The 18105-nt window shown below is 39.9% G+C and overlaps 1 protein-coding gene across 3 annotated transcripts in view; it reads left to right on the top strand.

The window, feature by feature from the left end:
• The window catches only part of FSD1L (fibronectin type III and SPRY domain containing 1 like), a 57349-nt gene extending 39537 nt beyond the window's left edge, over nt 1–17812 (top strand). Inside the window, exons 7-14 of one of the 3 annotated variants that reach the window (XM_075280070.1) lie at nt 1171–1380; nt 1818–1916; nt 3957–4086; nt 4924–4953; nt 9472–9569; nt 11339–11590; nt 12492–12580; nt 14280–17812. In XM_075280070.1, coding sequence (XP_075136171.1) covers nt 1171–1380; nt 1818–1916; nt 3957–4086; nt 4924–4953; nt 9472–9569; nt 11339–11590; nt 12492–12580; nt 14280–14402 — 1031 coding nt within the window. In that variant the 3' untranslated portion in view covers nt 14403–17812. Of the gene's footprint in view, nt 1–1170; nt 1381–1817; nt 1917–3956; nt 4087–4923; nt 4954–9468; nt 9570–11338; nt 11591–12491; nt 12581–14279 lie in introns of all 3 variants that reach the window. The other 2 variants (XM_075280061.1, XM_075280079.1) reach the window with 2 other exon arrangements.
• The last annotated feature ends 293 nt before the right edge of the window (nt 17813–18105 follow it).

The raw sequence follows: 18105 nt of genomic DNA, 5'->3' as shown, positions 1-18105 counted from the left end.
TTCATTCCCTTCCCTGCCATCTCGATCGCTATGTATACAGCTATCAATGAGCGCTGTATATACGACTATGGGCGCCGCCATGATGCGGCCGCCCTCTGACCCGGCAGTCACGTGATCCACCGGGAGCAGCGTCTTGCAAGAGCTGCTTGGTTCCTACAGGACCCAGATCAGCTCTGTATACTGTGTATACAACGTGCAGGAGGCAGCAGCCTCTGTAACAACAAAAAAAAAAAGTGATCAGATGTCTCCAAAGGTCTCTTATGACCTTATGGGGACACAATCTGAAAAGAAAAAAAAAAAAAAAAAAAGTTTTTAAAAAATGTAAATATAATAATAATAATAAAAAATAATAATACACAAATAAAACGCCGTTATTAAAGGTTATAGCCCCACCCCCGACGACACCATACAAAATTAAAAATTACCGTAACGGAGAGAAAAAACTATTTTATAAAGTTTTTCAGTGACACTTTGTGTTATTAAATAAAAATAATAAATTGAAAACAAGACACAATTTCCCTCCTATTATGTTTATATTTTCCTGGATAGAAAAAAAATTAAAACATATTCGAAAATTAAAAAAACCCATAAAAATATGTGTCCCCGAAAAAAGACGCAAAAATTAGTTGACTGAGACATGCGAGAAAAATGTTACAGCCCTCAAAAGCGCACATACAAAAAAAACAGAAAATGTGTCTAGTCCTGGACCACAAATTGACCCGGTACTGAAGTGGTTAACCCATTAATAGCACTAACAAACCTTTTGGAAAAAAAAAAAAAAAAAAAAAAACGTTTTGAGAGTCTTTTAATCTGAAAAAAAGAAGCTCTATATTTCTGAGTAGCAGCTGAATTGTCAGGATAGATAGTAATTCTTTAGCCGTATTTCTGGATTTCCTAAGCATTGTGAGACCACTGAAACCTAACACTTGAAAATAGCCTTGCTCCCATAGAAGGAGAGGAAGCTGCTGCCTTGTTTGCTCTTTCAATGCAGAAAGAAGTCTAAATACTTCCAGATTCCAGTTTTGTGAACATGTCCTTGTTGTATTGCTGTACTTCATGTCACTATTCTATACTGGACTTTTAGTGAGAAAAACGAATTTTGATCTTGGGGTAGTTGATAAAAAAGCATTTCAAATGAAATGAAAGAGTTTTCTTCTTTTTCTTCTTCAGTGCCCAAAGCGCCAGAGATTGATGCTGCAGATTGTATAGTAGCTGATAATTGTGTGACAGTAGTATGGAGGATGCCTGAAGAAGACAACAAGATTGACCATTATGTTCTAGAATATAGGAAAACAAACCATGATGGACTTCCAAGAGTTAAAGATGAAAGGTGTTGGGAAATGGTTGATGATATAAAGGGGACAGAGTACACGCTCTCTGGTAAGTTTACTATATGTTTTGCTTTCGTTATATCTATACACAGATAGTTCTGTTTGCATACAGATAACTACGGTACTCTAGACATATATATGTATGTGTACATATACCATATTATTCATATAGAGCTATACCTGCATTTTTGCTTTTGGAAAATGATGTATTTATGCAGCTAGTCACTCAATTTGATCATTATGTTCTGTATATGAAAGCGAGACCTTATATAGAATTAACATTTTTCTTGACATTCAGTCTCAGGCACAGAAGACTTCTTATCTCCTATTCCTTATATATGATTGATAGTAGTTACTTTGCCAGCAGCATCATTTAGTCTTGGCTAAGCTATCCATTTCCTTGCATCAGTGTTACGTCTTTGAGAAATTCAACTCCAGATTGTACTCTGTGGGATTCATTCTCTTTTTTTTTATGTTCACATACAGGTTTGAAGTTCGACTCCAAATTTATGAACTTCAGAGTACGTGCATGTAACAAAGCTGTAGCAGGGGAATACTCAGATCCAGTCACACTGGAAACCAAAGGTAATTCTGCAGCCTGAGTCATTACTGGCTCTCTATTCATTAAACTGCTTTACATCATCCTCCTCACTAACCTCAGCCATAGTCACCTTCTAAAGATCAAGTCTACTATTGAATGAAAGTGTTAGGAACCTGATGCAACAAACAACTCAGTAAGGTCTAGAGCAGGGGTGCTCACACTTTTTCAGCGTGTGAACTACTTTATTAGCTGACCAAGGCAAAAGATCTACTAGGGCGGGGCCGGGGCGGGCCTATTGGCAGGACCGGGCAGGCTTGTGGGCGGGCGTGTATGTGGGCGGGGCCAGGCGGATCGTGAGAGCAGGAGACAGCGGCATTTTGTGGCTGCCCAGGGATCCCCACTGTCTGCTTCTTCACAGCGCAGGCTGAGAGTTATCTCTGGACGCTGGGGCTGCGGCAGCCCCGCCTGCCAGTGTCCAGAGATGACTCTCAGCCTGCACTGTGAACAAGCAGACACCGGGGATCCCTGCATCCCACGATCGACCCATACGTCCTTTGCGATCTACCAGTAGATCGCGATCGACGAATTGGGCACCCCTGGTCTAGAGCAACTAGAATCCCCAAGCGCTGAGGCAAAACAGTCCTGAGTGTGCTATGCCCCCTTAACCGGAGCGGAATCAGGCCCCAAAGTTCTTCACTAGAGCTCCTGATGGTGGAATTGGACTTGGTAAAAGTCCGAGACCCAGATCCACAACTGCCCAGAGAGCGATACACACCCAGTGAACCCCAAGGAAGAGGACCCAGAAGTACCCAGATACTAACCTTGAAGTGAAGTCTGGAGAAGCAGGGTGGGTCGGGTTGGCAGGAGTGTAGGAAGGTAATCCAAGGAAGACACACAGAAGCCAAGGAAGCAAATTCGTTGTCAGGCAAGCCAAGTCGTTAACTGGAGGTCAAGTGGTAGAACAGGGAAGAGGCAAAAGCAAAGTCAGGAGAGTCGGGTCATACACAGGAGATCAGCGGAGTAGCCAAATCAAGATCCAAAAAGGAAGGTTAGGAGAAAGCCAAAAGGTCATACAAAAGAGGTCAGGAAGGTTCCAAATTGGGATCACGGAGAGAAGGTCTGTAAAGCAAGCTGAGTCATACACGTGCAGAAGGTACAAGAATAGCTGGGACAGGAGACAGGCATGGAGGTTAAGTTAGGGAGCTGATGCTGCAGTAAACGAATAACCAGCGGTGAGCCAGGAGCAGAATGAGGCCTAAATAGCCTCAGGCCCGCTGCTGATCCCCCTGACCCCGGAAGTGCTGGCTCCGGCGCCAGGGGAAAATCGGAACCTCCGCAAACTCCAGCGGAGGCTTCCGGCCTACCCTGCGCCGGAACCAGCAGCCATCCCAGCGCTCGACACAGAGTGGACCGGGAGCACCATGAATTGTATTCCAGACCGTTCCCCCTCTCTAGTACTTCATGACTTGTGTCTTCATGGTAGAATCATGTCTCCTGAACAGATATCCCCCAGGTTTCATTCTCCTCCTAAATATGGTGTACCCCTGTATTTCCCTATGATGAAGCATAGGGAACATTAAGTTGTGCAAGTCCTTCAGTGATCTAGGAGTTAAGAATTTTTTCTAGTAGAAACTAATTTACCCTTAGGAATTATTTCTAAGCTACGGTAATAAGGCCAACACAGAGAAGCCACTGAAGTGGTTGAAGACATGTCAACTTGTTCTGAAGCTTTCACGCCAAGGAGTCACTTCACATTAGTTAAAGCTAGGCTGCAGCTTGAACTTGCTATTGAGCGTTGTAAGCCTTAGACAAAATTCCTGAATTGTTTGGCCACTCTGTGACATAATCTGTCCTTCTGGGTATTTGTGAGAGAGTAGTTTAACCCTGTCAGGGTGTCATTATTTTTTAAGGCAATATTGCGCATTCTACAGTATTACTCCTGCGGTACAAAATCCTGAAAATCCAGATAGAAGTATCGGTGCAAGCCAGAGACCAGAGATGTTTCTCTGTATAGTATTAAGACACCATTACCAACGTATAAAGTAAAGTCTATCCATGCATTGAGTGGCTTTCTTGTACTTCAGCACTGACCTTTGGCCTGGACAACACATCATCCCATCTTAACCTGAAAGTGGAAGATGCTTATGTAGAATGGGATCCAATGGGTGGAAAGACTCAAGAAAGTAAAGTGAAAGGCAAAGAGAACAAAGGCAGGTAAGCAGAAATGGATTTGGATGGTTAACCACATACTCCCACTTTGTTTAAAGGTATATGTCAGTCTGTCCATCGTTGCTTTCAGGGCAATATTTCAGCAAGCCTGTGCAGGCTGCATGTCATAAACAAGTTTGGCATTTCATGAATGCCAGTTCCAAACAATCTAGACCACAACCTCGCACTTTATATTTTGTTTTATAAGTCTTTGCTGCTTAATAAACTGCTATAATAAGTTGTGCTGACCTTTTTTGTTTTATAGTCCAATATTATGTGCAGATTCATTCCTTATTATATTTTTGCAAACATCTATTTTGTGACCCAGAACTCCAAATCCTCGGCACAAACTATTCACGATTACAATTTTGGCTGTTTACTGGGTTATTATTATTATAATGAATGTATAAAATATGCCATAAATTCCAAAGCTGCCTCTAGTGGTGTCTGTGGCCAGCTATAATTTTAGAATTTGACTCTTGTATCTAAGAACGGAAGGTTCAAAGCCTTTTAAAGACTTATTTCTAATAAAGAAATGTGTATAGATAAAAGATGTGTTCAAACATGGACATTCACATATAGTATGACTTTGGCAGCACCTTCAAAAATCTTGAAAGTACTTGGTGGCTTATTTTGGTCTCACCAGCCTTCAAATATAACAAAAAGTTGCTATTGTGGATATGAATTCACACTCCAAGTTTTTACTACATTAGTAGATTCCTATCAATAAACATGGATATACATTTTGCTGGATGCAGACTGACACATCTCCATTCATGCTATCAATCTGCTCATGTACAAACCAAATAACTCATCATTGTGCTTGTTTCTATTGTCTGACAGTGGCCATGTTACCTTGAAGAACAATCCCAGGTGAAGAGAATGTAGATATGAATAGCACTAGGACCTATCTAATGGCTTGCTTGGAATCTCTAGCATCAAACTGTTTCTAACAATAGTTTCCTTTTAATACTCCATGCAAACAATCTAGCCAGCCTTTCCTCAGATCACAGAAAGTTTTTGCCTTTCTTTTACCCAAAATGAATATGATTGTGTATCCATCATTCATGTGAATTACTGTAAGATTGAGTTCACACAGGGAGGTTTTTTTTTTTTGTTTTTTTTTGCAGCACATAATCAGACACTAAATGTAGGCAATGCATTATTTTGTATTATCTTGCAACAAAACTGAAACACAAAAAAATAGTTTTATGCAATTTTTGAGGGGTTTGTTACTCTTATTTACCTGGTAGGTTGGACTCCCAATTCTATGTAAAGAAGGGGTAGTCTATGGGAGGATTGGGCCATATTTGATTTTTTTCAGTATAAGTATAAGCACTTGAACTTCTACGGACCTATGAAGTGGTGGTATGTACAGAAAGAACTTGGCAGGTATCTCCAAGTTATTTGACAAATCCAGGAGGCTGCAGATATCTACAGTTGCTAAGCCTGGTCTTATTACAAGCTTATTTGCAGCTTTTCTAAGCACATAAGCCTTGCATTTTACTTTGCTAATTGAAATTAAAAAAAAAAGCACTTTCTTTAATCTCTGGCAGGCTGCTGGATTTCTGTTGCTGGAAATGTAACTTTTTTTTCTGTATGCATTCATCATTTGTGGGCAAATACTTAGTTGTCTTCATAGGCTATAAATAAAACCTGTTTGCTATCTGAGTGGTGGCATACGGTATATATATGTTGCCCATAAATGATCATTTCCTATATTAGGGAAGTGCCCTGGAGTCTCTGCCTTCACTTTCTTGGCAGCGAGGCAGGACTTCGGCGAAGAGGGCTCTCCATAAACTGAAGAGTACTCCTGTTTCTGTTAAGTTTTGTTTCTTAGCCTGGCTTGTATCTTTATTTCTTTTTCATGCTTTCCTATGCTACCCTTTCATTTGGTAAGTAAATCCTGCCTACCTTTTATGTTCTAGTCCTCTTCTCAAGCTGCTATTTGTGTTTGGAATGTGATGGTTGATTTTGGCCTGTTGAATGGCTTTTTATGCTTTGCCGTTTTGCCTGTGACTGCCCTTTGAGTGTTACTGCTGCTTATTGAGGAGCGTTGCAAATTCTAATGGTATATCAGTGGCTAAACAGAGAAAACATGTAGGTTTATTCAGTTCCAATATTACACACAGGAGTAAGGTTTGACTCCTGCATCTCCTTGAGCACCTAGTAGTAAGGGTAAGTTCACATGGAGTTTTTTGGTCCAGAACCTGAGACTGAGGCCGCCTCCAGTTCCAGACCAAAAAACGGGTAGCCGCGACTGAATGCTGGTGTATTGTATCGGCATCCAGTCCCGCCCTCCGCTCCGGATTAGGCCCAATGAATGGGCCTAGTCAGGAGTGTCTTCAGGCCGAATTGGCCTGAAGAATGAGCATCTCCCGGAAAAAAAGAACTGACCAGCTCCCATTGATTTCAATGGGAGCCGTCTTTTTGGTCAGGATATTGAGGTGGATAGTCTGTGAGAATTTACCCTAACATTGGTATAGGTAACAATTTTCTGTGTATGGCTGACTAGAGATAATCTAACATTTCTCTTCTAGAATAATGTTGCCCAGCCTCACCTTTGGTTGTTATGAATTATGTTGTATGTTTGGCTGACACCACCCGACTATTAACACAGTTCCTTTAATACACTAAAACATAAATGCAAGTCCCTCTGTATTCATCAAATGACTAATAGCAACACTTTAGATCAAAGTAGTACGTCATAAACATTGTTTTTTGCAGTTGTTCTTACATGTTTTATCCATGTTAGTGTTTGATGAAAAAGTCTTAATAGGTCATATATAAATTAATATTATCATAATCCTAAAGAATAGTACATATAAATAGTGAAATAACAAGCATACATGTATATTAACTACACAATGCTCAATCACAACAATATTAAAAGAATATTTATTAGCTCCCATATACTGTATTATCAATCCTGCAATGATGACACTGGAGACTTGTGCTCACATGGATAGCCTAATAACATACTTTGGAAGTAAAGTGAAATAATCATTTCCCAGACACTAATACTTCATACTTCATTTTGGTATTGCCAGGAAAACCTGTAACACTGATGCCCCTGTGCAGAGAGGGCTACAGGACCCGCAGAGAGGAAACAATAGGGCGCATTTACTACCTCTTTTTAAAGAGGTATTCCCATGTACGTAGTTTTTTTTTTAATTTGTAGATAATTAAAAGTTAAACATTTTTGTAAATACAAGTGATTAAACGTTTTGCAGAGTTTTAAACATTTTCTCTAAATATCTTGTGGTCACAGTCTGTTGGCAGTGGATACGACCATGAATGCGGGGGGCCACACGGTGGCTCAGTGGTTAGCACTGCAGCCTTGCAGCGCTGGAGTCCTGGTGTTCAAATCCTGCCAAGGGCATAAAACCATCTGCAAAGAGTTTGTATGTTCTCCCCGTGTTTGCATGGATTTCCATCCCATATTCCAAAAAAAAAAAAGACATACTGATAGGGAAAAATGTACATTGTGAGCTCTATGTGGGGCTCACAATCTACATAATAAAGAAAAAAAAAAATGAATGCAGAAACTTTCTAAGGTCAGAAAATCAGCCATGACTTCTTTATTGTGGCCGGGATATCCACTGATACATGTAGTGTCCCTGCCTGATAACCCGGCTACAATAAGAAAATCATGGCCGGGTTCCTGACAAGTCCCAGACCATAGGTAGTTTCTGCATTAGTGGTCGTAACCATTGGCAACTGATCAAGATAAAAGACGTCACCACTAAGATGGTTAGAGAAAATCTTTAAAATATTGAAGAACTTTTAATTACTTATATTTGCAAAAATGTTTAACTTTTAATTATCTACAAATATAGATAAGATTATGTACATGGGAATACACCTTTAAGGCCTGGTTCACATCTGCGTTCGGGTTTCTGTTCGGGGAGTCCACTTGCGGACCCCCCGAGTGGAAACCTGTACACATAGAAAAGCGGTTACCTGTGAAAACACATGGACCCCAAGGACAACTATGGGATCCAAGTGGTTTCCATTCGGTTGTCACACAAAACATTCAGATAGAAAAGTGCTGCTTTTCTACAGCTGTGTTTTTTTTTTTGTTTTTTTTTTTTTTTGGGGGGGGGGGGGGGGTTGCAGTGGGTGGATGAGATTAAACAAAATCACAAAATATTGTGTTTTTTTGAGCGAAAGCCAAGAGTGGCTTGGAAAGGAATGTGAAATGTAAAGTAAGAACTCATACCTCTTCCTTCTGCTAAACTCACTCCTGCATTTGGCTCAAAAAACCACAGCAAACTCTGCAACTAAAAAAAAAAAAAAAAAAAGCAGCTACGTGTGGCCTCAGCCACAACTAAAAGACTTAGCAAAAACATGTTGTCTTTTTTAGCGATGCATTTCTCATTGTTGTTTTTTTTTCTTCTCCTATAAAATATATTGTGTTTCTATAGCTTAAATTAACATTCAGCATTTTTCAAAAACACAACTTTACTGCAACTTTTTTTTTCCCCACATGAAATCTCATTCACTTTGCTGGTACTGTAAAACACTGTCGTCCCCCCCCACAACCCACATGAAACTGGTCTTAAAATGCACCAAATTTATTACAAAAGTAGATGCTTGATGATGAATCTGGCATTATACTGTCTAGTTCACATTGTCTTGGCAGCATATGAGAACTTACAATTTCAGCTTTCATGAGTTACCAGAACCATTTTTTCTAGGTTATATAAAACCAGAGATACAGCCATTTGAATTGGCTATTTTCCCTTTCGCAAATGCTACACCTTTACATACTGGCAATACAAATGTGTACAGATTTCACTGGCAACAGCTCTGTTAGAGGGTTGCTATGGAGAGTTTTAGAGTCTGTTTTCTGTTTAAAAGAAAGTTAGATAGGCTATTTAAGCATATTGCAAAAAAATGTTCACCAAACACCCCCGACACAATAGCAAAAAATAAAATGAGTTACACTTTAATATCCCTTAGTGGATATGTATTCACTGCATCCTCTATTAAATCTGTAATTATGGGTTAACATTCATTTTGTACTATCTATATGATGCTTTTACCTTTTAGCCACATTGAGGAAATTAGGATTAAAGGACCTGAAGACAATTGATACTGATGTCTTATCCACATAGGGACAAATATATATTCTTTTTCTGTCTGAATCTTCCCAATTTATCATACACAGAAGCTGCCTTATGTGTAATGAATTAGCAGCCTGTGTATTTTTCAGAGAGACCCATAAATAAGACATTTTAGTTTACTACAAGTTCAGATCTTTACTTGAAGACTACTTAATAGTAATGAAGACTGCACCTCATTAGTATATCCATGCGGGTGACAAGAAACCAGATAGTAATAGACTTTCTCATAAATCCCATTTTTGCCAATTCTTTCCAACAGAAGTGCAACTCCATCACCAAAGAGAACATCTGTAACTTCTAGACCATCAATGGGAAGGGGAAGCAGGGATCGATTCACAGGAGAATCCTATACAGTGTTGGGTAAGGGTGTAGCCTCTGTCTGTTATGCCTTTCTATTATGATCTTTATTTCCTGTTGTTTAAGGATTTGAGGGGAGAGGGTTGGATTAATAAATGAATATTATAAGTAGAGGACGCCAAGTCTTAATTGACTTGGCGTCACTTCATCCTTGCAGTGACTTGTTGTTATTCACCTGCAAAACCTCACAGCAGCCACATGGACCATAGTCATTCGCTTTTACGCTAGGTTCACACTAGCATTCAGGTTTCCATTCTTCAGGTCCGCTTGGTGACCTGAAAAACAGAATCCCTATTCGTTTAAAAAGTGGTTACCCCTCTAAACCTGGCGGACCCCATAGACTGTAATCATATTTTAAGTGGAATGGGGGACGGAGAGACCTTGACTTAAGAAGTGTCAACCTATAATATGGCCCAGTGGCCAGAGTGAAAAGTGGAAGATTTCCATTTTTTTTAATACGAATATGGTGACACAATAACATTAATTTAAAAAAATTCTTATAAATATGTTTGCCATTAAAAAAAAACCTGATTGAAAGTTGATCTTCTGATAACCCTTTCAGTCTAGCACTTAAGATTTAGGCAACCAATTAATAGGGTAATCCTCTTTGGGACATTTGCTGTGGATACATGTCCCTCTTCTGGAGCCCATATCTATTTTGAGGATGGGGGTTTCCTGACCTCCATCTCTTGACTGAAGGTGTGGCTCTCTCCATTAAAGAGTAGCTTTCATGGTTTGGGGCACAGGCAATACTGCTGGAAAGCTGACAGTGCGCTGAATTCAGCGCACTGTCGGCCTTCCTGATCTGTGCCCCGGGTGAAGAGCTATTGGTCCCAGTACCGTAGCTCTTCACAGTCAGTCAGGACCGTCCTTCTGTACAAGCAGCGCCAATAGCGCTGTGCTCTTACACCGGGGAGGAACGCCCCCTCCCCTCCTGATAATACTCGTCTATGGACGAGCACTGTGAGCAGAGGGAGGGGGTGTTCCTCCTCACTCACACAGCACAGCGCGATAGGCGCTGCTTGTACAGAAGGACGTTCCTGACAGAGTGTCAGAAACGCCCTTCTGACTGTGAAGAGCTATGGTACTGGGACCGAAAGCTCTTTACCCAGGGCACAGATCGGGAAAGCCAACAGTGCGCTGAATTCAGCGCACTGTTGGCTTTCCAGCAGTATATAGAACTGCCTGTGCCCCAGACCATGAAAGGTCGTCTTTAACTACTATGGGATGTCTTAAGATATGTTCACATGGAGGAAAAGGTGGCGGAAACCTTTTCCGCTGTGTGAACTTTCTGTGCGGCTAGCCGCGACGGGATGCCGATGTATCATTGGTATTCCGTCACAGCATACCGCTCCTGAATGTGTCTTGAGCCATTGACGCCGCGGCTGACTCGGCCACGGAATCTGCAGCAAGATAGGTCATTTCACTTCTTTTTTTACGCAATTAGCTAGCGGGAAAAAAAAAGTGAGCGGCTCCCATTGAAGTAAATGGGAGCTATTTTTGCAGGCAGATTTTGAGGCGGATTCCGCGTCAAAGTCCATCTGCAAAAAACTCAGTTTGAACATACCCTTAAAATAGTTGAGCCTCCATGCTGTGTCCCATGGTGGCCATTTAGGCCTGAGTTTGACAGTAAGAAACACTACTTGTAAGGAACTGTCCTTTCTGGCTCATAGAGACAGAAAATGCTGAAATATATTTTTCATAAATAGTTGTAAAACTGGCTATTGGAATGGTTTAGGCATAAAAAGGCATTAATGTGCTTCTTTGAACAGGTGACTCAGCAATTGAAGGCGGACAACATTATTGGGAGGTGAAAGCTCAAAAGGACTGCAAATCATACAGTGTGGGCATAACATATAGAACAATTGGCAAGTTTGACCAGCTAGGAAAGACCAATATAAGCTGGTGCTTACACGTGAACAACTGGCTGCAGGCAACATTTTCTGCAAAGCATAACAACAAAGCCAAAGCCCTGGAAGTTGCAGTACCGGATAGAATAGGTGTATACTGTGACTTTGATGGAGGTAATCTTTTTCACTGAACTGACTTTCATGTTTTTTTGGACTTTCATGGACTATTAAGCATTATAGATTAGTACTAGTCAAATGTACCATGCTGTGCTGAAGAGATCCAACAGATCGAAATAGCGCTGTCCACAGCTGGGAATCTGTTCCTTTTGGAATAGAAATACTAGTTTAGCTAAACCTCGCAACATAGCATTAAGGCTGGTCTTACATGACCGTAATGCATTTGCGGTCCGCAAGTTGCTGATCAGCAACACTAGTTGCTGATCATCAGCTTACACTCCGCAGGTGTCCGTGAACTGCAGCACTCGCCCATAGAGTTCTATGGGCGAGTCCGTGCAGTGCTGTGAATTGCGGCCATTGCGGACATGTTCCAAAAAGTGCGGACCTCGGTTGCGGCCCGACACACCACGGATAAAATATCCGGTGGTGTAGGAGGCTGCATTGACTATAATGTGTCCGCAAATACTATACTATACTATATACTATACTATATATTTGCAGACTTAAACTACGGTCGTGTAAGACCAGCCTAAGCCTTGTTGAAAAAGTCGTGTATGATGTTTAAGGAGGCTGCCCATAGAGGGCAGCAAGCAGAGGCACTGTTTTCCTATTTACATCTTGGAAAACAGATTTGCATATTTTTCCCATCCCCCAGTGGAGCGAAAAAAGGCTTGTACACCTCCATACTCCTGTAAAGGTGCACACTCCCTAAGGAGTGGTGTTATCCCCTAATACTGGTCAAATAGTTAAACATGTAGTAGATAAATAATACCTCACATCCTGTAATAATGTAATATATCAACAGTTTTTCATAAAGGCATATTTTTTAAATTAAACAATTAATACTTTATTTTTATACTTATTTACCTTTAATTGACCTTTTTTAATTTGTTTGCAGGTCAACTCTCATTTTACAATGCAGACACAAAGCAGTTACTATATAGCTTTAAGACAAAGTTTACACAACCAGTCGTCCCTGGATTTATGGTTAGTAAGAAAGCTGTCGTTATGTTCCTAGCCAGTATTGTGGCACACCTCATGTAAGGCCCTACTTGCCTATTCGTGTCCTTATTTTGTTTGTCGACTGTTTTTCATCTTTCTTCGTGTACATGTTTTAGCATTTTTCTGTGATTTTTTCCATCCATACATCATTTATTTTTTATTTAAAAAAAGAATCCCCCAAAAAATGGAAGGAGATGTAAACGGCTAACAATGTTACATTACAGTGCACGTGTAATCTTCAGTGTCTAGTAGCAGCAGTCATTGTTTTTCATGGCCCCATTGACATCCTTTGGTTTGTTTTGTCCAACTAAGAGCTTATTCATAAATTTTTAAAGGCCAAGTGTATGTCTGAGGGTAGTCAATTTTCACAGGTTCCTCATAGACTTGACTTTGGCGATGCGGATGGTCCTGGTTGGCATTGCCCCGCGTCATAGATGTTTATCTTATGATTTACTTCACTAGCCCCCCAATACAGGTGCTCTGGCTAACAGATTTACTGCTCCTCTTGGATTATTACATTCTTTTCTACTTTTCTTTTTGTACGTGTTAAATTTCAATAAAAATGTATTAAACATAAATGTTTACTAAACATTCAATAGTAAATAAGCACTTACACTTTATGGTTTTTAGAAGTTTTCAATTATAAATTGTGTAGATGTAGCATGAAGGGTTATTTCGCTATTACGGAGTTTGGTTGGTTCCTGGAATCTGACTCCGGCAACATATATATGTGGATAATGTGTTCTACCTTTGTCTATCTAAGTTTCACCCCTCAAACAAAAAACATATTAAGGGGGCGTTCACACTACCATTGGTGTCCGTAGCTACTGTCCGTTCAAGATTTTAGCAATGGATGCTAGTTGTGTCCGTTACAATTTCCATTCATTTCAATGGGATTTTATCTGTTCTCCTTTAGTGTCCGTTTGTATCCTTAAGGTCTTGTTCACATCTGTGCCCGGTCTCCGTTATGCAGGTTTCCGTTTCCTGCACAAAACTGGGCAGGAGACAGAAACCTGCAGTCATGTTTCAAGCCCATTCATTTGAATGGGCTTGAAAAGTGTCCAGCCGTGGGCGTCATTGAGCGTTTTATGCTCTCCGCGGCGAAATCGGGTTTTTTTAAACCAGACACAGAGTCGGACATCCAGTACTCTGTGTCCAGTTTAAAAAAAAAAACGGTTTCGCCACGGAGAGCATAAAACGCTCATCGGCGCTCATGGCCGGATTCGGCATGACAGGTTTCCAGAAACCTGAGAACAGAGTGCCGAACACTGGTGTGAACCCAGCGTAAGTGTCCGTTTTTTCAAGCGGACAAAAAAAATCCTACATGCAGGACTTTTCTGTCCATTCGAGAAAACGGACAGCAAGTGTCCTTTTTTTTTTTTTTCAACATTGAGGTCTATGGGCAACAGATAGTAACTGATAGCCATCAGTTTGTGTCCATTTTTTTTATTTTTTTTTTTTTTTTTAAACGGACACCTTCTACCTACCCAATAGCTTAAATGGTTTTCAATATACTTGGGTACTAAGATGAATTATATTGTGAATTCCATTGACAGAAACTGATACGGATGATAGTATTCTTTGTTCAACACTACAATATAAGTTGTTGCTTTAGAATAATACAAATCGGTACATAAAACATTAGAAAAACTGCCATTAACTTTGTGTAATTCTTTTCTTACAGGTCTGGTGTGGTGGTATCACAATATGTACAGGACTACAGGTTCCAAGTGCTGTCCGAACACTTCAGAAGACTGAAAACGGAATGAGCGGCTCATCCAGCAGCTTAACCAGCGTTGCCCAATAACATTACACTTTGAGATGATAGAATGGTCTGAGTGGAATGCTAGTTATTTCTTATTTAATTTAGTAACATCATGGTTGTTGTTCACCAAAAGCAGAAGCAAACTGATCACTATCGGGTTATTTGCCTGCTGCTGCTCTGAAGCTTGCAGTGTCCTTGGTGCCTGACTATGCTGCTCAGATCTGATGTTAGCATCTGCTGCAAATGTTTTAACAAGTGACTGAGTTAATAGGGACTAGGCAGACAGAAAACATGCCATACTTGTAGGTTGCTTGACATTACCAGGGTGCAGCCTGTGCAACTTTAGGCATAATAAATGACTTGATTTTTAATTTCCACATATACCCACCTCTGTACTTTGTGGGTGGAATGCAGTGTTCTGTAGAACAAATGTAATTTTAATAAGACTGTCTCCAGATTGAATGTGTTGTAGATTTGCTCAGATTACTGACATAAAGTGCTTTTGCTCTATAGTCAGGTCCTCTTGAGAATATTCACATTGGGAAACGCATATGTTTGCAGGTAACTGTCAATGACAATAGAAAAATATCCATATTGATTGAATTTGGCAGAGGGCATAATGGTTTGGTTGAAGGAATAATTTCTTACAGGACCAAAGTGTGCTGATAAAGGTTTAGAAAAAATGGTTTTGCCTTCAACATCAAATATCAGACATGATCCTTAGAAATAAAAATAGTACGGTGATTTTGTAACACATTTTGTAGGGGATTTTAATTTCAGAGAACCTGGTGAATGGTAGTCACTGAGGGTCTTTACTTCCTTTTAAAGTATTTGTCACTTGTTTTTAAAGAAGGTGTTGCACTGCCTGTTCCGTGTCCATCCATGTTCAATTGCATAGGCCTATTATGGAGGCCAATGTAAAATACATGGGGGGAAAGAATTCTTAGGTGATTGTTCCATCCACATTCAGCTGCATTGATTGTCTGTGCTAGAGCTCTTTACACACGGGGATGTGCTGCATCTTTTATACTACATAAAAGATCGATTCAGTTGATAAACAAGTATTTGCTAGTTTATCAGCTGATCATTAGCACAATTAGATAGACCAATTATCGTGAACTAGCATTGGCCTGATAATTGGGCTGTCTTTTAACCCCTTAAGGGTGGCAATACATGATGTCCTGTGCCATTGGTGCTTTTTCTTCACCTATTCAAAGATACAAGTGGTGGAGCTGGTGGAAGGTCACTTTTAATTAAATTATGTAGTGTTTTCAGAAAACAAATAGTGAAAAATATGATTATTAAATTATTCTTAAAGTGTACCTCCTGTGATTCCCTGAGTGTGTAAATTCAAGTTTCTCATCATGATTTCACCTACAGCCTAATGCAGTATTGATTTTAATAGGCGGTAGAGTCGGAGGAGGCTTGATTTACTGAATCCCTTTACTTCCATTCTACTGGACAGGATAAGGAAGAAACACAGTTCCCAGTTGTAAGAATACATAGCAAAAATACCTTCAATATTTTTTTCCAAATTGTGAATTATTAGCTATTTTGTGTTTCTGTAGAAATACATTGCTGACTAATAAAATCCTGTGATTACAGCAGCCTCTGCACTGATTCAAGCAGGCGCACTGTACTGTCTGTGAACATGGTGTGACCACAGGAGTGTACTGATACGGAAGAAAGACTAATGTGACCTAATGGGAATGCAGCTACTCTAAATCTGTAATATGGATAAGATGAGAAACTTTCTGTGACATGGAGGGATCTGCAGTTTTCACTGAATGCACAATTTAAATGATTAGCTTAAAAACATTGAAATAAATAAATATTTTGGTGACAAATGCTTTTTAAATAAGAAAATGTGCATCATAATGTAAGCATGACAACAAGGCTGTAATAATGCTGAAGTAGTAAGTGCAATTGTGTTCACTAAACAGCCTTCCACAGTGCTAAGCAGAGGGCTTTGTAATAGCTTGGCACATACGCCCTTCCCAGCTATATACCCCCAGCCACTCAGCAGACTGAAAGGGGTCACGTCACTACCTGTACACCAGACTTTTAAGAAACCGGGGGAGGGAGGGGGGTTGAATATCACGTCTTCTCTTTCACTGATTGGCACTTTAGCCATTTGTAGTTGTGCAGTAGTTCAGCTTTGCTAGTCCAATGTTTAGATGACCTAAGTTCAGAGGGACCTGTCCTGGTGACAGATTCACTTTGCAGTTCATACAGCATTCTTAATAGGGCATAGAAATAAATTATGTAACATAAGATGCATTTTGAGTTAAATTTGCTTTGCTACATCATTATTATGTATTGTAAGAGAGTGGAGTTAAGTCATTCTCTCTATAAGGGTGCATTCACACTGGATTTGCCACTTATGTGGTTGGTATACATGTGGAAGATTACCTAGTGTATACCTGTGACACATGGCACTGTATAGGCAAACAGCGGCATATATCACCCATATATCACTGTTCCACTGGTGTCCTGTATACAATAACGCATTCAACTATGCTATTCTGTACAACAACAACAAAAAATGTATACCAACATACAGGAAACCTTTTGGCCTCCATTGGGTGAATAAGTTCCTACAGACACATATAATTTATATGCCAGTAGAGGTGTGTATGGACCCTAACAATGGTTATATTAAATCTTGGTCTCAGAGATTCAGGCTTCAGTTACTGTATATAAAATGTGTCCATTGTGTACGTATCTTCTGTGATATCCTGTATATACAAGTATGCAAACTGTAAAATGATTTTGGAAATCTTCTCCAATTTAATCTGGTAAGCCCAAGAAAAAAAATCTGTTTTAAATATACAAGTAATACAAATATCAATGCAAATTTTCCTTTCTTTTAATCTCCTTGTATTATGCATTGCTTTGTGGCATCTTGTTTTTCCTTCTGGGTTTGACTCCTGTGGTTGTTCTTCATTGTGGTTTTTTTTTCAGAATCAGCAAGAATAATACACAGAACAAGAGAATGAATTCATCCACAATGTCAGTCAGCAGATCTCACTTTGTCACACAATGTTATTCACACATTTCCATCTACAACCATCACAATAAACTTAGAGAAATAGTGTATTCAGAAACTGTACAATTATTTTTGGATCAATCAGCTTAATGTATTCCACTGGGAATTTAGACTGTAATATGTAACCTACAAATTTAGGCGCACACAAGAAAAAAAATAAACTGCCTTGTACCATTTTTTTTCTTCAAGCACTGTATAACTGCTTAAAAGGGTTATCTGGTTCCAAGCATTGATGGCCTATCAGTTTGTACAGTGAGTAAGCAGTGTGGCCTAGTGGCATGCAAACATTACTTAGGGCTGTGCCGTCCTGGTTCAGGTAATCTGCAGGGGTTCCTAGTGTGACACCCACACAGATCCAATATTGATGGCCAATCCTAAGGATAGACCAGAAACCACATAACTCCATTAACCCCTTCCTGACATCCGCTATACTAGTAGGTGTTTAAACATATACTTTTGGTATCCTTGAAATCATACCAAAACATAGAATACAGATGATACGTCATTTTGGCTGCACAGTGAACGCCGTAAGAAAGTCGCACAAATGCACTATTTCTTCAAATCCACCCCATTCTGAATTTTTTTTTCCAGCTTCCCAGTACATTGTACAGAATAATTAATGGTGGCATCATGAAAAAAAATTTATCCCACAAACTATAAGACCTCATATGGCTCTGTGAGCGGAAAAATAAAAAA

The sequence above is a fragment of the Leptodactylus fuscus genome, chromosome 1 (assembly GCF_031893055.1).
Source record: "Leptodactylus fuscus isolate aLepFus1 chromosome 1, aLepFus1.hap2, whole genome shotgun sequence".
Classification (NCBI taxonomy): Eukaryota; Metazoa; Chordata; class Amphibia; order Anura; family Leptodactylidae; genus Leptodactylus; species Leptodactylus fuscus.
Note: the sequence above shows the minus strand (reverse complement) of the source record. Positions and strands in the feature narration are given on the sequence as shown.